General features: G+C 38.8%; 2 protein-coding genes across 2 annotated transcripts; both read left to right on the plus strand.

The window, feature by feature from the left end:
- Positions 1–3,882: 3,882 nt before the first annotated feature.
- LOC134853525 (mRNA export factor GLE1-like) lies at positions 3,883–12,709 on the plus strand. The gene is made up of 4 exons (XM_063869527.1): positions 3,883–4,201; positions 10,407–11,099; positions 11,281–11,605; positions 12,052–12,709. The coding sequence occupies exons 1-4, from the start codon at positions 3,896–3,898 to the stop codon at positions 12,684–12,686; spliced, it is 1,959 nt and encodes a 652-aa protein (XP_063725597.1). The 5' UTR covers positions 3,883–3,895; the 3' UTR covers positions 12,687–12,709.
- A 9,684-nt stretch (positions 12,710–22,393) lies between these two features.
- LOC134853536 (U1 small nuclear ribonucleoprotein A-like) lies at positions 22,394–23,126 on the plus strand. The gene has a single exon (XM_063869537.1). The coding sequence runs from the start codon at positions 22,396–22,398 to the stop codon at positions 22,993–22,995; it is 600 nt and encodes a 199-aa protein (XP_063725607.1). The 5' UTR covers positions 22,394–22,395; the 3' UTR covers positions 22,996–23,126.
- The last annotated feature ends 2,580 nt before the right edge of the window (positions 23,127–25,706 follow it).

Consider the following 25,706-nt stretch of genomic DNA (forward strand, 5'->3'; position numbering starts at 1 on the left):
AAACCACCGAGCGAGTGAGGTTAGCACCAACGGAAGATGAAGATCTGGCGAAGTTGAGTGTGCTACATAAGCTAATCACGCCCCAGATGCAAGAGCCAAGCGAAAGGACGAGCGACCCCGGGTCAGCAAAGAAATTGGAGCCGGGTAGCTGTCTGGATTCGACGTGTGGGAACGGAGAGCACATCTGCGATGGACGGTCATGCGTCAGAATACTGTCGTTTCAAAAAGAAGACATGGTCACTTGGTTCGAAGACATCACAGAAAGGGAGAAAAGTGAAGTGCAAATAATAGCGGAATGTTACGCGAGAACCACGGTGAATATAGCGACAGCTCTCGGATTCTTCTCGAGAATGTGTGGTCTGCAGGCACTGGAGAGACTGGAATCTGAACATCATTTAGTGACGGCGTTGAGCGTAGAATCATGGCCCGGGGTGTTGCAGGTGACTCAAAAACACATCCGGAGCTGGAAGGTTGGTCTTGAGGCGGAAATGGGATTTCCCATGAGCGAAGCTTATGGCTTGCCATTGAACGCGAAATCGCTGATAGGGTCAATGATGGCCAACTTGTGCGGAAGTCACTACCCGCTACACATGGCGATGGTGGAAGTGTCCAGCCAGAGAATACTGGTGGACAAGGCCTTCTCAGTGCCCAAGTGTGTGAGGTTGGCTCGGATGTCGCATCACTCGCACAAGTTGTTGAGAAAAATCAAAGGGACAGTACCAAAAGAATTGAGAGATGACTTAAGCGAAATCTGGGGAGAAGATCTTCTGAAGTTGGAAAGAGAAAACACAAGCGATCACGAGAGACAAAACGTGATCGGGAAACCTGTGGGAAGTACTCCGAACCTGGAAGACAACGACACGATGCACGAGAAAATGATGGAGCTTGAGCCTCTCTTGGAAGCCTCAGGGGAGCGTAATCTCAGGAGCATTGAGATCTCTCATGGGGAATGCCCATGCCACTGTTTGGCACAAACGGTGTGGTATCCAGATCACAAGAACCTTTGCCTGGTGTGGGATGTGGAAGAGATTCGGTCGATCGGACTACCGGATCACCGGCAGAAGGTGACGCTCTTGGTAGTGAGTACGATGTTAGCTCTGAGATGGATAGAAGAGAATATAACGAAGTATCGGGAGGCAACGACGCCAACGGCTGAGTCAATATACGCGATAGACTACAGCAGGAGACTCGAGTTGTTTGAGACTGCGTGCAAAGTATTCGCCATACCGACGGAAGTCAGGCACGTATGGAGTCGCTTGAGGTACTTTCCATGGTTTCGGGCGACACTGACGTCTTGGTTGTACATGACAACGAAAGATCACATGAGAAAACATCAAAAAGAGTATCGACAGTTCCAGGCCGAGATTGGGCCGGAAGCTTTCAAGAGACCCCTGCTAACCCATCGTAATGCGATCACGACAGGATGGAAAAGAGTGGGTAAGATGTCTAGAGACAATACCAAAGCGAGGGAGTCGATACTAGAGGAAGACCTGGCGAAGAAAGTGAGCTTGAGCCTGCACAACTCCTTTTGCTTGAACCGAGAAGCTAGGGTGAAGGCACTACCCAACCAAGCAAAGAGATTGCAGGAGCAGAGAGAATGGATGCGATCCTATGAACAGCTGAAGGCTTGGGAGGAGATTGTGATTAGTTCCGATGATGAAGAGGAACTGTTGAGACAGTTTGCCGCATCTAGCACTTCAGGATGCAGTACCTCCAAGGCGAAGAGCACGAGATGAATGGGCAAATCGGATGGATCTTGAGTCTTGAGAGGGAAGGGGGGCTTGAGCGTGGATCCGAGTGAAACTTGGATTCACGAAAAAGAAATTTTAACAAAGCAAATATTGTTACTAATATACTATATTTATTATATAAATCGAAATGCTGCATGACAATTTCCTGATTGAATAGGACAAAAGAGATTTTAAAATGATTGGCTTGAAAAGCGAAAATTCAAGGGTGCAGGTGTATGCAGATTTTGGTTGCTGTTTAGCAATAGTGTGAAAATTTTAAATGGCTGTGAATTTTGGGGTGTAGATAAGCTTAAGTCTGCTGCAAACTTCTGTAAATGACCACTGGCACTGTATCTTGAGCAACACTCGGTTTTTCTGGGACTCACTGGCAGAAGACAGCGCGCGATGAGGACATCGATCTCGAGTCCGGGGAGTATGTGCCAGTCGGTCATATTTGGAAGTTTGACCTTGAGAGAAGCAAAAAACACTTGATTTTGGAGTGAAATTTAATTTTTCAAAATTTCGAATGGAACCTGTCATGCACGATTTTCTCGCGAGAACTGAAAATCAGAAAAAGAGATCAGAACAATTTCAGAACAATTGAGTCGAAAACGCGGGAAAGTCGCAAGAAAAAGCAGTAGGAAATTGCTATTCGCAATTTCCATCACTATAATAATCGAGAGTAGAGCTGTCCCATCTGTGACAGAGACGAGAGCATTCCCTCGAATTGGATCATAACGACTGGAGTATTGTTCGGAACTGGACTAGAGTGAACCTTCGGTGGAAAGGTGGACAGCTTGAGTGTCCCAATGGTTCACGAGAACTTACAGTCTAGAGAAAAAACTTATTCTTATTATTAAAACTGACCAACATTAAACTCATTTAGTTACGTTATTTAATTCTTGAGTTAGTTACCGACTGGATTATTTCCCACTTCTTGAGCGTGCTACTATGTGAGTACAAATTTAAATTCCTAGAGTGTGTTTTATGATTGTTATGTTGAGGTAAGGCGAGTTTTAGGTTGATCCACCTGAAATGGATCAAAGTTCCACTGTCTAATAAAAAAAAGCAACTTAACGGATTGTTCCAACCCGGTTTTTAACGGCGTTCATGTATTTTGGGTATCTAGAGACCTAAGTATGGGGACGTTTCTAATTCTAGAGTGGGGGGATATTTTAGTAGTAGCCTTTAAGCTGTAACGGGTCGTAGTCTCATGTCACAAGCGAACCGAACTGGCTCCGACCGTTCTTGAGGTAGAAAAACACAAGAGATAGTGTCCCTGACCCTTGAGCCAGTGGTTATAGGGCCTATTTTTCTTAAGCCTCATGTGTGACTGCAGTAGACGAATGTTACATTACTCTAGACTGCAAGTTCTCGTGAACCATTGGGACACTCTAGCTGTCCACCTTTCCACCGAAGGTTCACTCTGGTCCAGTCAATAATAGTATTCCAATCGTAATAATCCAACTCGTGGGTATGCTCTCGTCTCTGTTTCAGATGGGACAGCTCTACTCTAGGTTATTATTGCTTTCGAAATTGCGAATAGCAATTTCCCACCGATTTTTCTAGCAACTTTCCCGCGATTGTTCCTCAATTGTTCTGAAATTGTTCTGAAATTGTTCTGATCTCTTTTTCTGATTTTCAGTTCTCGCGAGAAAATCGTGCATGACAGGTTCCATTCGAAATTTTGAAAAATTAAATTTCACTCAAAAATCAAGTGTTTTTTTGCTTCTCTCAAGGTCAAACTTCCAAATATGACCGACTGGCACAAAATAAGACCGTTAATCCTCTGAAGCTGCCAATCCTCCCACTAAACTTCCTATTAATTATCGATTTCGTCATGCATTTTGACCGTCATTCTGGTCGAATCTCACAAAATTGTAACACGTTCGATGACCCGTTTTTAGTTTTTGGGCGAATATTAATTTGATTTTGTGATGAATATTGTTTTTCACGCTTTTTCTAAGTTTGAGTAATTTATAGTTATTAGTAAGATTTATAAACCTGATGGTGCACTAAAAACGTGCGAAAACGTTTGTTTAATTTACAATTTGATCGTATTTGGTATAAATTCTATTTGTATGAGTGCAATTAAATTTATTGTTGCAATTTTGTCCAAAAGTTAGAATAGTAAGTTTTTTTTTTCAGGTAGAGTTGAGTTATAAATGGATGCGAGTGTGATTGAGGCATTACATAAATCTCGTTTTGGTAAGTTGCACTACAACGCCAATGAAGACATCAGTTTCCTCTTCAACCGTCTTTCAGTTCAAACTAGGCAACCGACCAGTGGAGCAAGTCGAAATAGGAAATCTTTGGAGAGTCATGCTGCTGCAGCACAAACACAGACCGAATTTATACCAAATTCTTTTGCTGGGAAAGTTGAACACGTTCTTAACCCTGATAGAGACCGAAATTGGTGTTCGGAAACGCGACGGAGGCGAAACATGGCGTCAGTGAAACAGCAGTATGAGGTATGAATGAAGTCCAAATGGGAGAAGTATAGATAATATTTCGATAGACTGGAGCATCAGGACTAAAATGAAGTGTATCTATAGTTAATGTCAAATTGTTGGCAATATCTTTTTCGGTCAAGGAATCTCCACGAAGTTAACTAACCTAAAACGCTCACATCGACGTTGGATTTCATTTTATCACTGATTTCAACACGTAGAAACTTACCGAAAAATCACCTAATCTATCTATCTATCTATTATTATATACTTAAATGCGGGCCTCGCTATCTCGCCATGTTTAAGCTTTTTCTACGTTTTATTTTTGCATGTTTAACATAAGATTTTTTTCACGTTTAAGCTATATCGTATATTGCAATGGTTAAGATTTTTCGATTTTCCAGTTTGAATTCAGTGTTATTTCACCAAGTTTGAAATTAGCAGCCCAATATTTGGATGCTGTCAGGGCTTCACCAAGTGTTGCGATTTTGGCCTGCATATATGAGTAACCAAATCTTTTTATTTTACGAGATACGGCAATTTTCGAGATTTTTCAATAATTTCTAGAAAACATGACTTTAAAAAATTTCACAATATTTGAAATTCTCGACCCTGTAGTTGGGTGCTGCCAAGTTACTCTCAGGGGTTGCGAATCGTGCCTCCAAGTTTCACTTCTCAAATTCTTGTAGTTTTCGAGATCTGAAGTTTTTTGTGATTTTTCTTTGAAAAATGTCAGAAAATTCATATATATATTTTTTTCATAATTGAATTTCTAACTTGAAATTCCTAACTTTGTAGTTTAGTGCTGTCAGGGTATTCTTAGAAGTTACAAATCTTGCCACATGCGACTGCCCAAATGCTTTTAGTTTCCGAGATGTGACGTTTTTTTTTTGATTTTTTCAATTTTTAAAATTTCTCACAGAAGTATCTACAGCGAAATTCGCAAAATTTGAAACCTTTAATTTGATGAAGACACAACCTTTTTGTCAGCGTATACCCACGCGTCTCAAATCTTGCCTCCTAATATGAGCGCTGAAATCTTTGTAGTTTCCGAAAAAGGACGTTGTTTTATGTTTTTTTTTTCAATTTTTGTCGGGAATCTTAAGTTTTGAAAAGTTCGCCAAATTTGAAATTCCCAACCGTATAGTAGGGTGCTTTCAAGGGCTCTCAGCTCAATGGTTGCAAGTCGGGCCTCCAACTTTCTCCAGAGGTCTATTAAGTTTTCGAGATGACGCTTTTTTGGTTTTTCAAAATGGGAGTTAAAAAAAATTAAAAAGTTTGAAATTACCAACCCTGTAATTGGGTGCAGTCAGAGTACACTAAAAAAATGCAGATCTTGTTTCCACTATATGCGGTTTTTCATGAGTTGTCGAAAAAGTTCGAATGCGGGCTTCAATTTGTCGCTATATTCAACGTATTATTTTTCGTGTTTAACGAAAGAATTTTTGCACGTTTAAGCTATATCGTGTATTGCAACGCTTGAGAAAGTTTTTCAATTTCGAGATTGAACGCAGTATTTTTTGCCAAGTTTGATATTAGCAGCCCAAAAGCTGGATGATGTCAAGCTAATCTTAGCGGTTGCAAATTGGGCTCTTTTGTATTTTTAAATGAGGGCTTCAAAATCTCACTAGTTAAAAAAAAATAAATCACAAAAGAGGCCCTTCCGTTTAATTACGGTAAGTGCACAAGCTGGATGGGGCCATACCAGCGTTTTAAAAAGGCATATTTATCAGCAAACTGTATCATTTTATCAAGTTAGTCATAAATTAGCATCAAATCCATCGTCGCTATGTTCATTTATCTTGGCCGTCCTTCCTCTACAATAGCGCTAATGGAGTTGTCGATAAATTGAACTTTGCGCAGCGATCTGCACTCTTATACAAAGTATAGAGCTCCTCAAGAGCGCGATGCTTATTCAAGTTCTTATGTTACCAGGCCTGTTCAAAAAAGAAATGCGTACCCGACACTACTAAAGAACCATTACACCTTTTCTGATGTGGGTAGTATGAACTTAGGCTGCAAGTAGGCACTACAATTATCTGTTTTTTCCTTTCTCCGGATGTCGGACATAAGTAATTGTTGAATTCTGGCTCACTTTTCACTATCATTAATTATTTTGTCGAAAAGAATCCTTGCGTCGTGTAAATCCAAACAGTCATCTTGCAGGGGCAAAGTTACTTACAGTAATTTAGCCAAATTTTCGTCCAAGGATTTAAGTTCAGTATTCTGCCGAGCAGACGGAATGTTGTCTACAATTTTTGAGTAACTGGCTAACTTCTCCAAGTGCGGCGATAACTCCAAAAATCTTGATATCTTTTCAAAGAACTCAACCAACGAGTTTTATTGCGGAATATTGGCTGAAGTTTGGTGAACTGACGTAGCTCGCCTCTCACTTTTGGTGTTTTTAGTTTCAACATAACAGAATGAATAACAGCCAAAGTCTGAGAATGACGATCTAGATATCCTTTGACCGCCAAATTGATTTTATGTGAAGCGCAACCAATAAGTGGCAACCCACAGAGATCGGCAGTCGCCCATTTAACTTCTGAATTATCGCCGGTGATGTACACAAATGTTTTCCAAATTTTTGTAAGTTGAAAGCAAAAATTCTATATAATGAAAGTGGTCTTGGGCAGTAAAAGTGTTTTCTTTCAAAAGGGGCGAAAACCCAAGTAATGCACTTTGATATGGTTTGTCAGCGCAAGAGTAAGAGGCGAAAACAGCGCACAAGTGGGTTGACCCCTTATACCATCCGTTATTAACCAACGTAAACTTGTCGGGTAATTCAAGAGATGTTTCATTTTCAACTTCCTTTGTCGTGGCCTGTAGGTAGGATGTAAGCGTATTCCTGCAAATTGGCGAAAGGGACGAATATTTTCGTGACAAAGGGTCTTCAACAATTGAGAATGGAAGTAATTTAGAACATATCCAGTCTAACCCTCCATACATATTCATAGCAATTTTTGTGGCGGCTGCCCGAGGCATAAAAAAATTGGTCACTGATGTTTTGGCACATTCTTTGTCATAATCTGAGTGTAGAGCACACGAATATGGTTCATTAGATAAGTGCTACCCATCCCATTCCCTTTTTCTGGTTTAATTGTTTACCGCATTTACAAGTCCACAAATTCTCATCTGTCTGATTTCGGAGAAAGAATAGTGAAACAACGGCTTCGTTCTTGCCCGGCATCGTAGAAATAATGTCACAGAAAGTTGATGCTCGAATATATCTGGCCAAGTTTGATACTTGGAAGTTCGTCACAATGTGTTTCTCAGAAATATCTGAAACGAAAACATTTTCGTATTTCCATGTCTCCTTTTTCATATAAAATCAATTAATTGAATTCGCCTAGTCCAATTAATCCATTAACTGAATCATCTAAAACTGAATTTCAATTCAATTAATTCCATTAAACTTAATTCAATAAACTTTTGAGTACCCCTGCATGTTACACTGAATAGTTTTTTAAGGCTTAAGCTATATCGTATATTGCCATGCTTGAGAATTTTTTTTCGATTTTTGAGCTTGAATTTTATATTTTTTGCCAAGTTTGACATTAGCGGCCCAAAAGTCATAAAACTAAGAGTTAAGATTTTAAATAGGAATTGAAGTTCTCGGCATTGTACTAAGTGGCTGTTAGGGTATTTCCAGAGGTTGCAAGTCTTGCCTCAAAATTTGACTGCTTAAATTCTTTTAGTATGCGAGATATGACGTTGTAGTTTTTTTATTCAAGTATTTGACAGCATAAAAATGACAGCCGAAGAGTTTGTTCTGATTCCGAAGCATATTTCCATCATAAAACAACCCCATGCGGCGCATAATTTGCTCGAAAATTTCATCGAATTAAAAAAAAAAACGAATTTATCATACTTGAACCGCTTAAGACCATAATGTAACATCAGCAACTCATTCTCCATTCATTGCAACCCCTGAAACACCTGTCATTTCCACAACAAAAAACAAGCTCTCCTTCTCACTGAAGTTGAGGGAAACGAACTGGAAACAAGTGCTGAGCTGAGTGATGTTTTAGCGAATGAACGTATCATGCTATAGTTATGCTATAATGTATCATGCTATAACTAAAACAAACTTAAGCGAGCCGAAAAAATTCAAAAGTTAGTAAAACTTGAGCGAGTTAAGCTACACAAAGAAAACGACAAGTTTTACGTTGATAAAGTTAGAGCCGGTGCTAAAATGAAAGTTTTTTTTAATGGGGTAAAAAAACTATAAAATGCATAAACCTGCCTGCATACTGATTTGAAAGGCTCTGAAACTTGAAAAACGGTTGTTTATGAACAAATTCGTGGTTCAGTCAAAGGCTTCGGTACAAACTCATCAGAAGCAAAGAAATAGAGCTCCCACAAATTCATCTTCAACATCTACAGGCATCCTTATGTCCAAAAAAACCGTCAAAAAGTTTCTGCTCAAAAAGCATTAAAATACGCAGAGCCAGAAAGACTATCGCAGACAGTAAAAGAGAACAAAAAGCTGCGCAAAAAGCCAAACGAAAAGAAGAAGAAGTTTCCGAATGGTTCAGAACGACCATAACGATGCACAGACTGCAACGACAGAGAAGACGAAAGTAAAAAATGGCAAGACTACACCAGCTGAATAAAAACTATTCAAAAGTAAAGTTGTATGTAAAAGTTCTGCCCGTTTGGTAATATAAATAACATATAAGACGCATCAAAAATTTCTCGAAGCAAAGTGGTATAGTTTTGAACACGCAGCCTGTATATTCAACATATCGACCAGTTCGTCGCAAAACACTGCGTCTCAAAGTGAAACTTTGACGTAGACGAAATATGGTCAGATGACCTTGCGTAAGTTGATAAGTTCGCAAAACAACGAAGAGATTAATTGTCTCATGGTTACAGTGGGTTGCATGCCCCGTTATTTATGTGAAAGCCAATATTCAATGACAGCTCGCTAGCAAATTTAAAAAGTCTGTTACGCGAAGATATTGATATACAAGGCGATTGGACAGTTGCATTGATAGAAAAAACGTTTCCCACTCACTTTGACAATGTAACGGATTCGAAATAAGTGACTACCAAAAAAATACAAAGTTAAAGCAAGCCTAACAGTCTGTAAGAAATTCAACTTGCTTTACTCATTAACCCTCACATTTTTCAGACGCCTTTGCACCTTCAGGCCAGGGATTCTAGTCCACGCCGGACCTTGTTTTTTCAGTATATATGAAAAAATTTTCTGGGAAAAATTGAATAGTCGGACCAATGTTTTGTCGGCTTAGTTGCCACTGAACGAATTTTCGTTGCGCTCGTAGCGGTTTCCATTGCAGTTCCAAATGTTGTGTTTGTAGTTTCAGGGGGGGACTTGAAACTAAGAAATTGTTAATGAAATTTAATTTTTTCTACTCACGTCTGCTCAAGTATTATCGGCTTTGTTTCTGAATCGTAAGTTATGTTACGTTGCTAATTTAATTTTTACAAATCTTTCCAAGCATGGTTTCCCAGAGCGAATTAACACTGAGACACAAAAACGAAAGTTGTGGTAGATCTAGTTTTTTTGCATTCATTTTTTTTGTGCCGACCATTGAAAATGGAGAGGAACTTTGTTTTCGGGTGTGTTTTAGTTTTTTTTTCACGCAAAATCAGCTTCCAAAAAATCTTTGGACAAGGTTGAGTGATATATGACATTTAAACCCTTTTTTTGGTGATTCCAATCTTATTTCGAAATTTCAAGAAAAAAAGTTTTCTAAGTGTGAAGAAAAACCGTTTTGAAATTTTTTGATTCTTGGTCTAATTTTGACCTAATTAGTCAGGTAGTTATTAATTGCTATAGCTAATTTAAGCTCAAATTAAGCCGTGAAAACTTAGTTATACTCAATTTAAGGTAGTTTTTGGAGTTTTTTGGCGCAATTTTTTTGAATTTTGAAATTTTCAATTTTTTTTCGTTCCTGTCATTTTTCGTCAAAAACTGTTTTCCTGTTTTACTGCGATCGGAACATTGTGCTACTTGCACAGTAAACAGCTATTCTTGTTTAGTTTTGTTTGTGTTATATCGTAATGGTGCGAAGCTCCGTATTGTCGGCTTTATGGTTTCTCAGAAGTTTAAAGCTTGTTTAATGGTGGTAGCTGTGGTTTTTGACTGTTTTCCATGTTTCGTGTTTTACCGACATAATTGTTTCTGTCTCATTTTTTATTCGCTAGCCTCGCATCTGTGTACTAAATTATCATTCTATATGAACATAATTTTGTTTAGGATAAATTGAAATATCAACTGGAAGTTGAACAGAAGAAGTTCGAGGACTTTGACGCAGAACAAGCTCGTGCTCTTCAGTTTAGATACAAGGAAGTACAAGATGGTAAAAATTTTCTATATGCTGAAAAAATAAATGCCGACAAAAAGCACTTGGAGGCGGAGGCCCAGAAGAGATTGCAGACTGAAGTTGAAAGAAGACACAATGAAGACATAGAACGTGCTGCTTTGGAGCTGGAAAAGCAGAGGCAGCAAGAAAGGTTAGACAAAGCAGCTGAAGAAAAAAGTGTCGAATTAGCTAAATTGGAGTTGGAGAGAAGAAAAGAGGCAGAAGCTAAAGCTAAAAGAGAAGCAGAGGAGCGAGAAGTGATAGCGCTTCAGATAAATTTGGGAAAAGCGAAGCTGAAAGAGATGTTGGAAATCATAGAAGCCGATCAGAAATTCCACCAAGAAGTGCTGTCGAAAGTGAAGGCGGAAGCAGGAACATTCGATAGTTTGTCATCACTTTTACAAGGAGCGAAACACTCCTTGCAAAATATGTGCATATTGGTGCAGCATTCTCACCAACTCATTGGTCGCAATCCTCACTCAATATCTCAAGAGCTGGAAAAGTTGAAGGCACACAGCGCGCATTTGAACAAGTCTCTAAAAGCAGTTGATGAAATAATCGAAAAGTCCGAACGAGGAAAGCAACAGGTAATTCGCTTGATTTAGAGTTGAGATTTTATCATGAACGGTAGTTCTTAATTCAAAAATTTTGGCTATATTTTTAAAGATGTCTCAGAAAAGAAAAAAAAGCAGCACATTATTTCAGTTCAAATTTCTGATTTTGCTATTTGCTGAATTGCCTCCTAAATTTTGTTTTTGTAATTTTAAGGTTCAGCCGAGTACGAATATCCAGATTATTGACACTGTCTCTGAAAGTTGTCCAGAAGTTTCCTCGGATGAGCTGGATGTAATATTCGCATTCCATGAAGCACTGAAGAAAAGTAGCAGTCCACAATGCAAGTTGTTCCTGAAGACTGTGAAAGGTGGTTGCAACGTCATCAAGAATTCGCTCAGTGCAAATATGGATAATTTGAAGTTGCACAGAGACAATGTCATTGCACTGTTCGGAGGACAAACAGTTACTGTGGCAGATAATTTTGCAGTCAATCCAGCAGCTTTGAATAATGGAGTGGAGATTACTAGATTAGTCCTAGGTCAGATTTTATTTCGGCTCTAGTTGTTGAATAAAACAAGCGGTTCATTGAAAATTAGTTTGACATGAGTTTATTATGAGTTGATTTTCTGAACTAACAGGGTCAGCTTGTACATAGCTCGTGCAAAAATTGATCTAATGATTTTGAGGTTCGCTAGTAAAACAAAATCAAAATTTATGAAAAATAATTTGAATTGAATTTTATTTGACCCGTTTGCATGCGCTCATGTTTTTTTATTAGATGCGTTGTGATTTCATAAATGACTTTGTGATTTTCAGATAGAAATAGGAGGAATCATCTCAAAATGGTTTAAAAAATCATAATACTTGATTCGGTTATAGAAAATGTGAAAAATTGAAATTGAAATGAAAATAATGTTTATTCAACTGAGAACTTAAGTTATTCATAATTGAAGATGAGTGGTGTAATTGAACTAAACTGTTTAGCGGAGACGGTGGTGTGTGGTTTGAACCAGTTCGACAAGCGAGAGCTAGCAATGGCTTCTCTTCTAGTAGAACTGGCAGCGGCTGACCCCTCATTCCGCAATATCCTCCTAGCTGTATTCCATCGCAAATGCCCCTTCACTCGCCCCATATTTCTCAGCAGGAAAGGGAAGCAAAGCGAAGACAGCTTCAAAGAAGACTTGGGATACTTGAAGCAGCTGGGAGAGTGGGAGGATCCCAAAACATATCTGAACAGGGTCCTTTATACCGTGCAATTGTACTCTGCTGTTCTGACTTGTAGGCCAATGAGTGGTTCTATCCAAATACACCCCTATGGATATAAACTAGCCTGGCAATGGCTTGCAACATTTGTTAATACCCCGCCTTTCAGTGATTTTGCAGCTGGAATTCTGCGTGAGTTTTTGTCAGTGTGTGGGCGAGATTTATTGAGGCAATATGGCGTCCAGTTTGAGAAGTTGATGAGAGTTGTTAATGATGAATATTTGAAGAGATGTCGAGAAGTAGGCGATGATACAACTTTTGTGGGAGCCCTTGAAAACTCTTTAACCGACTATTTTGACACTGGACATTTTTTCCAGGACTTTTCTTTAGATGCACAGTTTTGGGAGCATTACTAGTTGAATTGAAAATTGCGTTTTTGTTCCGGCTTTTGATACGAAAGTAACGGAATATTTGTGCTCGTGGTGGGTTTTTCTTTCTTCAGACAAATTTCGACTTTTTAACTAGCCATTTTTGACGGATTTTTAAAATATCGTTCGAAAGGTTTTGTTGTTCTGAGCTTAAATTATATATTTCGCGCTTTTAACGCGTAAGCGGAGATTTAATCCGTTCTAGAAATCGTTCCAAATTGGTTGAAATAAGCTGCTTATTTGTCATAGTTGATATTGATTGTTACTAGCAGCGGAATCTATTCTTTTGGACTTTAAATGTGGGGTGATGATTTTCATTTAAAAAATTCAAATTTCAGAAAAAATTTTTCATTTTGTTTTTATTACATTCTGTTTTTTTTAATGTTATTACTGCTCCATAAACCTTAAAAGGCAGTCGGAACATTCAGGGCTTCGACCTGGTAAGAGCATACTTGTCTAATTGTTAAGCATTAATTGAACCATTTTTTGTCCTAATTTTATATCTAGTTTCGGAGTAGTGTGTGTTGCCGAAGCAACTACATTTTCCCAATCTTTATAAATCAAAAGTCACTGTGATCAAACATTTGTAATCTCTGTGATATAAACACTCTTGAAACAAACCAGAACTAAGAAAGTTGACTCTTGGAGCCATGTTTTGACCTAAAGTGACAAGTCAACTACATGTTTTGGCGAGCAAAAAAGCCGATCTCATCAACTTTCGTTCAGCCTTACAGATCACAGAGTTTCTTATATAGTAAAGAAGGAATACAATCCCCCTTTTTGGAATTTACGGGAAAATTTCAGCAAATAATTTGGTTTGGTAAATTGGTTAAATTCTACAAAACAGCGAAACAACACAGCGACACAATACAGCTATATAATACAATTAATCCAAAGATACAATACAGTGGTACAAATGTATTTTTTGGATATGTTTTGAATACTCTTTCAGAAGATTGAATTCTCATCTCGCAATTGTATGATACTGACAATCAATATACACTGATCAGGTTGTGAATATTTATTCAAAATTGGATGCTTTTCTTGGTTTGAACTACTTCTCTATTCAGCTGGAATTTGGGCTTCTCCTTCATAAATACTAGAAAAAAGAAGAATTGAAAACAAAAGGAAGACGAATAGTTGAACAAAATACAAGCTGAAGAAAACCAAGATTAGATGTGGGCAAATATATTACTTAAAGTTTAACCCCGAATTGTCTCCTTTTTTTCTCACACACTTTCAAAAAATCCAGAAAAAAAACATACTCGAGCTTTTTGTTTTTTGTAGTAGTTTTCGTTGGTCGCTGCCTCAAATATTTTTGACAATTTATTTCAACCTCTTCCCAAAAAAAAAGAAAAAGAAAACTGTCTTTTTAGACTGTGATAGAGATAACCAATTTCTGAACACACTGAGAACAAACAACCTTTTGTAGTTTTCCTTGTCAATTCATCTTGTTTGTTGTTATTTTACTTCGCAAAATATAACAACTACCTTGGTTCGAAATTTTGTACGTGAAAGCAAAAGTTGAATTTGAATTTGAAGAGAAAACGAAACAAATAACATTTCCTTGCATTTTTTTAAAAACAATAACGCTTCTTGTTAAAGTGTAATTTGACATATCAAAAAGTAACAAATATACTGGCACTTGATGCTGCAGATTTGAAGACTATGTCTACTTAAAAAATTTGGCCAGAATTGCATTGAGCATAACAAAAAGTCTTTTTGACAGTTCACGGAACAACGCTTTGTTTGTTTTTCAATTTTTGATTGACTTTAATTGCGCATGCCTTAATTGTAAAACATAAAAAAAGAATAAAAAACCCTTAGACATTTAAAAAAAAACTTTTCTAAATCATCGACGATTCCTGGTTTTGTTTAATTTTCCTTTTTTCGAACTGATTTGCGCATCGCCTTGGTTTTTTAGAGCCGTTCTCACAATCTACATACAACAGGATCTTCGACGATCAACTTCAATAGCAACAAAAAAAACGATGTCAGCGTGGAACAGATTTCGCATTTGCCAAATGCAGCTCAATGGATCTCTCGACTTCTTGCAGAAAAAACTCTGCTCAATAAAATGAACTCGTTCTTTGAGTTCGTTAGTGGCAGCTGCAGAATCCAGACTGCAGGAACTGAATCAATTGTCAGCGGAAATCATGGATACCGGATCGCCCGAACAAACTAGGTTTGTCACGGCAACAGCTACAGACATTGCAGTACGCCTCTTACAACTACAGAGTGACATCAACGATAACGATTCACTAACTCATTACAACGCGCAACTTATCCACGACTTCGAGAGAAGAAACACGAAATCAGACAACGCGCACGCCGACGTGGCCCCATCATCAATTACAGACAATCATCGAGCAGAAACAAGCTATTCACTTCCAGACGATCGGCGAGCAGAAACAAGCCACTACTTACAACTTTACGACCCAAACTGCGGATACAACAACTTACATAATCGTCCAAGACATTCTCAACCTTATATGAGCTCGGCAATAACCCACAACTATTCTGAAGGCAACGAACATCCGACAAACAGACAAGATGTTGTCACAGAGACAAGAATTTTTGACAGCAGCCCTCATCCCCCGTCGTTTGCAAACAACAACGCTTTTTCTCAATGCCAGCAATACAAACCAATGAATGTCAATAACTTCGGAGATGCAGGTGCTCAGCTGAGTACGGATACAACAATCGAGATCGACGACGATGTAAGTTCGGAAACTGTAGTCTACAACCAACAGCAGCCCAATACAGCAAACAGCACAGTCCAAACAGCAGGGTTGCAAAGCCCATCGTTTGCTTTTACAATTGCGCAACCTCATCACCTAATGCAACCGGGACTACACGAGCAGCCTAGCGACAATATGGATCTCAGAACCCATCTCACAACAAAAACCTACAGTTTTCCACAAGAACAGATTTTCCAATCTCATCAGCAGATACGTTCAACTGAACAATCTTCACACCATAAGTTACCGAGCCAGAAACAGCAAACTGGAGAACAAACAAACTCTTACACATCAAGGTTTCTACAGGCCTTACAACCCCAACAACCAAACTATAAATGATTTTCATTCAGAAAAACATAGCGGCATCCTCTTGTATAGCGCAAACTCCTGTAATGCGAACTCAAGGACATCCGTCAGTATCAACTGAAGCCTTTTGTCCAACTTACAATTTAGAAAAACTTGCATTAAACTTTGATGTTTTTCCAAACAATTTCAACGGTAGCGGATATTCTCATCAGATCTCGAAAGATATCGATCTAAACCTCATTACTACATCGACAACCAAAACCTCGGATTTAATATTCAGATATCCCTTGACGCAAACAACCTCTACATTTCCGTATCAAAGTACCTCACAAATTAACTCAGTCATATCAACGCAACCTTCATGGCAACCAATGGTTCATATGAATCCGGTTTCTTTAGTACAGGAGGCATCAACTTTCCCACAACCCAAACTGAATCCTTATATGCAACCAACATTCAGCATGCATTAACAGACAAGGATCAACGCCGCGTCGATAGCTTCTAGACTAAGTTGTAATAACGCTTTTCTACCAGATAATAGAGAGCAAAGAAGCAACCCTCACCAATCTACAAACTATTTTCTCCAACCATCTTTGATTCAAACCATTTCGCCACAAACAACATTACCAGTTTAAAGGGCAAGTCAGCAATTTTCCTCAACTTACCACCGATTTTGACATAAATCGAGATAACAGAGACAAAATTGACTTCAAAACCACAGTCAAGTTACCACCAATTCAAATACCATCATTTGATGGTAATCCTCTGGCTTTCCATGACTGGTTGAACATGTTCAATACCACTGTTGATAGCAATACAACCATCAGTGATACACACAGAATTACCTGCCTACAAAACGCCGTGACTGGCAAGGCGAAATAGCTAATCAAAGGCTACTCATGCAACCCAGTCTTCTATAAACCAGCGCTAGAGGATCTTAAATCACGTTTTGGCGATACATTTATTGTCGTCAACGCGTATATAAAACAATTAGAAAATTGACCAGTAGCCAACAAAAACAGTCATTCTTTTGTTTATTTTGCCACCTTCCTGAAACAATTGGTGCAAACCTTCAAAAATCTCAATTTTAATGCAGATTTGACTTCTTCTACTTTGACAAAGCTTGTCAAAAGTTAAGTCCCAAAAGATTTGCTTCTTAAATGGACGGAATACACCGTGCGAAACGACATACAGGACACAGATGTTCAACACTTACAAAATTGGCTAGAAGTGCATGCGAAGACCTACGACAAACTTCACAATCAATTTCCATCCTTCAACAATGCAGAACCGTCAACATTTAGCAGCAATGCCCTAGCGCCCTGTTCCTCAAACGTTATATCAAGCAATCCACAGGCTTCCAAAACCATTGGACCTGAGAATTTCAACCAATACAGAACAAAGCGCTAGCAATGCCCTTCTTGTAAGAACGAACATAACATCATGCAATGCCCACAGTACAGTTCTTCCACGCCACCTCAACGCTACAACATCGTAAAACAACTTGAACTTTGTGTCAACTGCTTAAGCCCTCGTCACCTCCTAACTACTTGTGTCTCAAACAACCGTTGTCAAGAGTGCAACGGATTTCATCACACAAGCCTTCACGACCCAAACAAGTTTAAAAAATCATTTTTCGTTGTCAACGCCCATCATGACTTGTTTCACAATACTATGCACCCAAACTTACAAGAACCAGTTTGGGGTTCCGATAATTTTTGTAATCCCGCACCCCAGGAAACCCGAAACTTTAATCAGCAGTCTGCAGATTTTAACCAAAAAAGCATAGAGTACAAACCTAAAAGTAAAAGGTTTCCAAACCAACCAGACCTAAGCCGATATGGTGCCCAGCACTCTAACAAATCAGAACATCACCGATCAAAAACAGAGATGTCATCGCAAGAAAGCAAAGACGCAGCATGCGCAGAAAATCAGGAAGGATTCGCTGCCTGTGAGTTTTCGAGTTTTTGTTCAGAACAACCTCAATGGTTTGAACAACTACAACTAATGCCGGTTTCATTCTGCCATGGTGAAACGAGCACAACTACTTATGCATTAATTGACCACGGGAGCCAATTTAGCTTCATCGTTGATGAAATAGCAGACAAACTACAAATTGCATCTATGGAACACACATCAATGTCTCTTCGTTATATCGACATTGATCATGAAATGCCAGTTGCAAAGGTTGATAATGCTGTTGACATCTCACCGCATGACAAACCGGAAGTTAAGTTTTCAATGAATAATTTGTACAAAATTCCTTGCTTAAACATACCGGCGGCAGATGTGTTTAATTTGAACGAGATTTGCAGCTCTACCGACAAACTTCGCCATATTCATTTTCCACACCTCGATCATGGGAAGATTGGAGCTTTGCTTGGTGTAAACTCATTCTTGTTTACATATCCTCTACACTTTATTGAAGGGAACAACTTTATACCTTCAGCTGTGCAGACAAAACTTGGATGGACATTAGCCGGCGAATACCAACTGAACCAAAATAGACAACAGCGACACTCATCCAAAACAAAACATCGGCCCTTTGTCTTCCACGTTTCTCGCAACAAAACAACAGAGCAACCTCTGGACTACCTTGTACAGCAATTTTGGAAAATCGAGGAAAACGGAATCACTACACAACAAAAACTACAGCAGCGACGACAAGCTTGCTCTCCAAATCTTGGATAACACGACAAGACTTGTAAATGGACGATACGAAATAGGTCTTCCCTGGAAACCCAACTCAACTCTCAGCAACAACTACTGTGTAGCTCTGAAACAATTGCAATCATTGCAGAAAAGACCCGGAAAAAACACCGCTCTACAAAATTTATATGAAAAGACGCTAGTTACGGACCTGGAAAAGTCTTACGCGCAGCCAGCAGTTTTTACTAAAGAAGTATCTTCTAGGTTGTGGTATCTGCCTCACCACGAAGTCGTAAACCCTAACAAGCCGGGAAAGGTAAGGCGTGTCTCAAATGCTGCCTCCAAATTCAAAGGCCAATCTCTAAATTGTAATCTGCTAACAGGCCCAGATTTGCTCGCAAATCTGGAGTCCTTCTGCGGTTTCGTAAGTTTGGTATGGGGACACTAGCTGACATTGAAGGAATGTTCATGCAAATAAGCATAAAAGCAGAAGACCGTTCCTCGCTACGTTTTCTCTGGGATCACAAAAATGTTATAAGACATTACCAGTTTTCAAGACTAATCTTTGGAGCAACTTGCTCTCCATTTTGTGCTATCTACATTCTACAGAAATGTGCCAAAGACAACATCGTGAATTTTCCGCTTGCCTTTGAATCCTTCAAAACAAATTTACATGGACGACTACATTCACTCAGCTTCTTCACCCAACGACGCATTGGAGTCCGCTTTCCAGACAAAAGCAGCCCTACAACAAGGCGGATTCAGACTAACCAAGTTTGAATCGAACAGCACTAGGGTACATAACGGTTTACCAGCCTCGGAAAAAGAAACACCTAAGCCAACAACTAGAGTTCTAGGACAAAAATGGAATTTGACAAATGACACACTATACATGGAGCCTCCAAAGGCAATTAGTGGGGATGCCCACGAATACACACAACGGAAACTTTTCAGCCTAGTGTCTTCAATTTTTGATCTTCTGGGAATATTAGCACCAGTAACCATTTTGTTCAAAGCATTTTTGCAATCAACATGGAAATTAGGCAATTCTTGGGACTCATTATTGCCCGCTAACAGTCAGAAAGAACTACAAAAGCTGCTAAACCTCTTTGTGTCAATGAAACCAATCAGTCTTCCCCGAACACTTCAAAAGGCAATTAACAACACGGGATAATGTTCAACTTCATACGTTCACGGATGCGTCCTTGATAGGAATGTCAGCAGTCGTGTACGTGAGAGTCGAATATCAACCAGAAAAACAATTGGCAACTCACTATGTAATAGGTAAGAGCAAAGTAGCTCCAATCAAGCAGCTGAGTATTCCAAAATTAGAGCTTGAAGCAGCAATTATTGGATTTCGACTAGTTGCAATTGCTAAAGTACAACTTCAGCTTAACGTCGATCCTGACGTACATATGTGGACAGACAGTCAGGTTGTAATTGATTGGATCAACTCGAAGAAAAACAAAAAAGTTTTGTGTCAAATCGTCTAGCCGAAATAAACGCAACTCAAGAAAACAATAACTTGCACCATATACCGACTCATCTGAACCCTGCTGATCACGGCACTAGAGGATTAAAAACTATAGATATCGAATCAAAATGGTTAGCAGCCCCATCCTTTCTGATGTCAAAATCATCTGAATGGCCACAGAAGTCTTCCGTAATAGAAACTAATAGCGTCTCAATATTCGCCTCAGTGTGTGCATCACAAAAACCGTTTTCAGGTCCTCCAGTCTTTGACATCAGTCGTTTTTCCTCGTGGAATAAACTTTTGTTGACCATCGCCGCAGTTTTCAGTTTTTTCACAAAACTGAGCTCATCATCTGCAAAAGACCAAGACTTTAACGGAAAACATCGAAAAGAACGACAGCATTCAACTAGTAACGATATGGAACGAGCGAGAAATTATATCATCATATCAGCACAGCGAGAATCTTTCAGTGAAACGATTGAACATCTACAACAGAAGCGGCGCCTGGAAGCGAAGAACAAACTGATTAAATTCAATCCATACCTTGACCAAAAGCATATGCTTCGTTCGCGCACCAGGCTCGATTTTGCCCCAACAATGGAGCTTGAATCACGTCACCCGCTGATTCTATTAGCAACTCATCCAACAGTTAAACTCTATCTACAGCATGCACACCAAATTTGCATGCATCAAGGACAAGAGTTCGTCAAATCTTTCGTGCAGCAGCGCTACAACATCATTGGGATACGACAAGCTCTTCGTTCAATCGCTCATCATTGTTTCTTGTGTCGACGATACAAAGCAGACAACCTCCAGCCAATCATGGCACCAGTACCACTGAAGCGATATCCCGACGAAAATCAGCTTTTTCCGTTCACTAATGCTGGAGTAGACTTTTTTGGCCCCTTCTATATTGAAAACAAAACAGATATTGAGAAACATTACGGAATAATTTTTACTTGTTTTGCAACTAGAGCTGTTCATTTCGAAAACTGTCCAAATCTGTACACTGATTCACTTATGAATGCAATAGGTCGGTTTACAGCTAGACGGGGAACTCCAAAAACGCTCACCAGTGATAACGGAAAAACGTTTGTTGGAGCCTCTAAAGAACTAAAAGACGCCATAAAAATGGTTGACAATAGAGCCTGTTCTTTCAAGCTACAACGGCAAAACATCCAGTGGTTCTTCAACCCGCCCAATGGCCCTCATTTCGGTGGCGCTTGGGAGCGCTTGATTCATATTGCCAAGAGAACAATCCTCATCATTCTTGGATCGCGAAAACTCACACTTGATGTTTTTCAGACAATTTTAGCCGAAACCGAAATGATACTGAATTCGAGACCCTTGACAACTGTAACTGATTACCCAGAAAATGATGAGCCACTGACACCAAATCACTTTCTCATTCAACGACCTTTCAGCAGCCTTCCACCAGGAGTATTCGACGACAGCATGCCATTAACCTACACTAAATGGACCCACGTTCAACAGATGATGAACCACCTGTGAAAGCGGTTGAAGAAGGAGTACCTACCTTCACTAATGAAACGGCCCAAGTGGAACGAAACGCAACCACCATTGAAGGTTGGAGACATAGTGTGGGTACTAAAAGACCTCACGCCGCGAGGTATTTGGCCGATTGGACGTGTGGTGGAGGAACATCCAGGAAGAGATGGCACAACACGAGTGGTGACCGTGAGAACGGCTTACGGCACTCTCAACCGCCCCGCTACCGCTCTTGTTAAGGTTTTTTGATTATTTTTGCAACGCCTTTTGCGCCGTTCCAGACGATTCGGGGCCCCGGGAGTATGTTGCTGAAGCAACTACATTTTCCCAATCTTTATAAATCAAAAGTCACTGTGATCAAACATTTGTAATCTCTGTGATATAAACACTCTTGAAACAAACCAGAACTTAAAAAGTTGACTCTTGGAGCCATGTTTTGACCTAAAGTGACAAGTCAACTACAGTGTGGTCTCATTTATAACTAAATGTTATAGTTTTGCGCAGCTTGAAAATGGGTCCTATACTATATTCCAATCTACTCTATACTTTCACACTAGGGGCAAAATTTAAAGGCTGTTTGTGGTTTCTACTCTGAAGTTTCTAATTTGAAGCAATGTTTTGGGAAACAGATTTACTTGGAAATTGACGAAGTTTTCTAGTCGAACGTGAGCAAATGATCTCAGCATCCCTCTAAGAAATTATCAATATTTGGTTTCCACAACATACCAGTTTGTTGCGGGTCTGAAAATGCGACTTTCTTTATCTGCAGTAGCTTTTTCTACCGCATGTAATGCTTGAAAAGCGTTGCTATACACTGTTTTTTTCCAGCAATTTTTCTTTTTCATGATGTTTTCTTTTCAATATCACCCAGTATATTAGCACAATTTATAGGGTGTAAATCTATGAGTATTGAGATAAACATGAGCAACCTTTACAGAATTGTATTTTGAGGCATGCAAAAGTTAACACCTGTTTTAATTAATTGTTCTTTTATCCAATCGGTTCTTTTCAGACAGCAATGACTTTCTCCGAATTGCCTCCAAATAACACTATTTACATCAACAATCTGAATGAAAAGGTATCCCAAACCGAACTGAGAAAACAACTCTTTGCAATATTTTCACAGTTTGGCAAAATTCTGGATATTATGTCGAAGAAGACACTAAAACTACGCGGCCAGGCTTTTGTGGTTTTTGAGAGTGAAGCTAGTGCAACTAAAGCCCTCAAATCCATGCAAGGCTTCCCGTTCTTTGACAAACCAATGAGAATTCAATATACAAAAAGTGATTCGGATTTGATTGCGAAACGAAAAGGAACTTTCGTTGCCAGGCCCAAGCGTGAACGAGTTCCGAAGCTGAAGCGAAAACCAGAAGGCTCGGAAGAGCCGAACAGTCTACTTTATGTGCAAAATTTACCACCTGACGCAAACGAGGTAATGGTCTCAATGCTGTTCACGCAGTTTCAGGGATACAAAGAGACTAGAATGATTCCGGGCAGACCTGGAATGGCTTTTGTGGACTTTATGGACGAAACATCGGCAACTGTGGCCAAAAACACACTGCAAGGATTTAATGTTTCTCCTGCGCATCCCATGCTCATTATGTATGCCAAAAAGTAGAGTAGATTGTTGTTTATTAGCCTCTCACTATTGTAGTCGAACAGAACATAGTAGAAGTAATCCAGACTCAATTTTTGTCTTACGTTTCGTCTTATTTGCTTTCATTTCAATTCTATTATCTGTACTTTTTATTCATAGCATAGCAGTAGTATTCTTTAGCTAAACTTATATGATTTTTTTCTTCAAACTTGAAATGCTCAACCCTGTAGTTGGGAGCTATCAGAGTATTCGCAGGGGTTGCGAACCTTGCGTCCAATTATGACTGCTCAAATCCTTGTAATTTTCGAGAAATGACGTTTTTTGGGATTTTTTCAAAAAGTTGTCAAAAAATTTGAAATAAATTTTGTTTTAAAATTTTGAAATTCCTTACCCTGTAGTTGGGTGGTGTCAGGGTACTCCCAGGGTTTGCGAATCTTGCTTCCAAATATGACTGCTCAAATTCTAGTTTTCTTTGATTTTAATTGTATTATGTGTAGTTTTTATTGATAGCATAGCAGAAGTATTCTTTAGCTAATGAACAGTGAAGTCAATTAAAATAAGAAGAAGAATCAGTTCATCCACATCATTATGCTTATAAAAGGACAGCAACATGTTATTTTATACAGAAGTATGTGCGGCAATACGGAAACATGTGATTCAACTCCCAACAATAATCATTGTATAAAAAAGGCCGGAAATTGTTTGGCGACAGCAGGCACTTCTGCCTAGGTCAAAAGTCAGGCATTGAAGCAATCCACTCAGCCCGGAAACATTTTTATAAGAATGAGTCACAGAAAAAGATTTTAACATAAGTCGAATTTAGTGTCATATTACGAGCTCCAGTTTTTTCCAGCCTAAGTCTAGCTTAAGCTGGAAAAAATGGACTTCGTAATACGAAAGTTTTTGCTATACTGATGCTGTATAGCATTTGTTCGATATCCGCTTAGTGAGTGGCCTTGATTATCAGTTAGTGGTGGCGCAGGTTGGAGGACGTGAGCATCTTAATCTACAGGTACGTGGCTCAATTCCGGCTCAGAAAGTTTCTCTTTTTTACACAAGCGAAGCTTGTGTGATATTACGAACTCTTTTTTTTTCCAACCTAAGTCTTTTTATTGCAGTATATGCATAAGATCAATAACCAGCGATTAAGTACAGCAAATGCTATATTAACAAACATTATTGTATTACAAGTAGCACTTTAGCTGCAAAGTGTTATGGCTCTGTAGCGTCCGCTCTATAAATTGAGGCATGTTATTTGCTAAATTTGTTTTCAAATTGACTGGTGCTGCTAAGGCGGCATAATTGGCTTGCGTCACTTAGCAATTGTGTAGACTCATAATTGGCGTGCGTCGCGTAAGAAATTTTGTAGGTTCAAAGTTTTACTCATTCAGTTTTTCCCAGTAGCGTTGTCGGTCATATTTTTGCTTGTGTATGCGAAGTGCAACTTCACCTTTGTGTCAAAACTTGTTGCTTTCACTTTCATTTTTCTCGTTTTTTATACTTTTTTAGTGTTGTTTTTTCCAATTTCTCCCTTGTGTTTGCAAAGAAGTGCAGCTTCGCGTGTGTTGTAGCTACTAGAAACACCTTTAGTAGTCTAAATTGCGATCTCACTATTATTGAAAAATTGTGTTCAGCAGTATTCAACGCCCATCGAACTCCAACTCTAAGCCAGTCTTTTTATTGATAAAAAGTGTATATTTCACAAGAATATTCGGCACAAGGAGAACCACTAGCGATGTATTTAGTACCAATAAAGAATGCTCAACGATTAACCGCAATTAATTGAAAAGCAAAAGAAAAATAAACAGATCGAATAACAGATTTTCTATTTTTTTGGTCAATTAATCAATAGCCGTCAACTATTTACCAAAACAAACACTACTAGAGCATCGCACTTCCATTTAGATAACAAAGAATTCTCTGAAATCTTGAAATAGAAATGTAAAGATATTGTTGCTGAAAATTTTAAACCAATCAGAAACGTTAGTCGTTCCTATTCACTAAATGATTTTTTTGCATGAAACTAAATAAGCAGAAATTTCGAAATAAGCAGAAAAGATTTGATAGTATTACAGCCAAGTTGCTGTACAATCCCTGCAGATCTCGAATAATTCTTTTTTTTTCAATTTTCGGTATTTACACTAGCGAAGCTAGTACGAACATTCTTTTTTTTCCATTGTAAGTCGCAAATATTGTTGCGATTTAAAGCAACAATATTTGCTGCATCGAATTTGGCATTAAGATATTTTGTTGCACCATTGATATTTTGTTGCACCTTTACAGCGTTTTGATAATTTGTGCTTTGACATTCGAATAGTTATAAGTTTACACAGTTGATGCATTTTGGTTCATCAAGTGAACCGAAGAAAGCTTCAAACAACAACAAAAAAACAATCTCGATTTCAGAAATTTTTAACTCAGTATATCTCTCAGTTTTTTGAAATTCATGATTTATACATAATGTGGCTTTATGGTTTGCGATTTAATACATGCAAAATTATAAATTTTTTTTGTGTTTGATGCTACTTTTGCTGCATCGAATTGGCAATTTATTAGCTTATGTAGCTGCGTTATTGGTGGCTAGTTTCTAGGGATTCTAAGCATCCGTGGCTGAATGGTTAGTGCATGAGACTCAAACTTGCTAGGTCGCAGATTTTAGCTAATTCGAGTTTTTGCTAAGCCTCGAGTTTTTACAAGTTCGAGGCTTATTTCTACTTTTTCTTATGCCTCTT

Source organism: Symsagittifera roscoffensis, chromosome 1 (genome assembly GCF_963678635.1).
Source record: "Symsagittifera roscoffensis chromosome 1, txSymRosc1.1, whole genome shotgun sequence".
Classification (NCBI taxonomy): Eukaryota; Metazoa; Xenacoelomorpha; order Acoela; family Convolutidae; genus Symsagittifera; species Symsagittifera roscoffensis.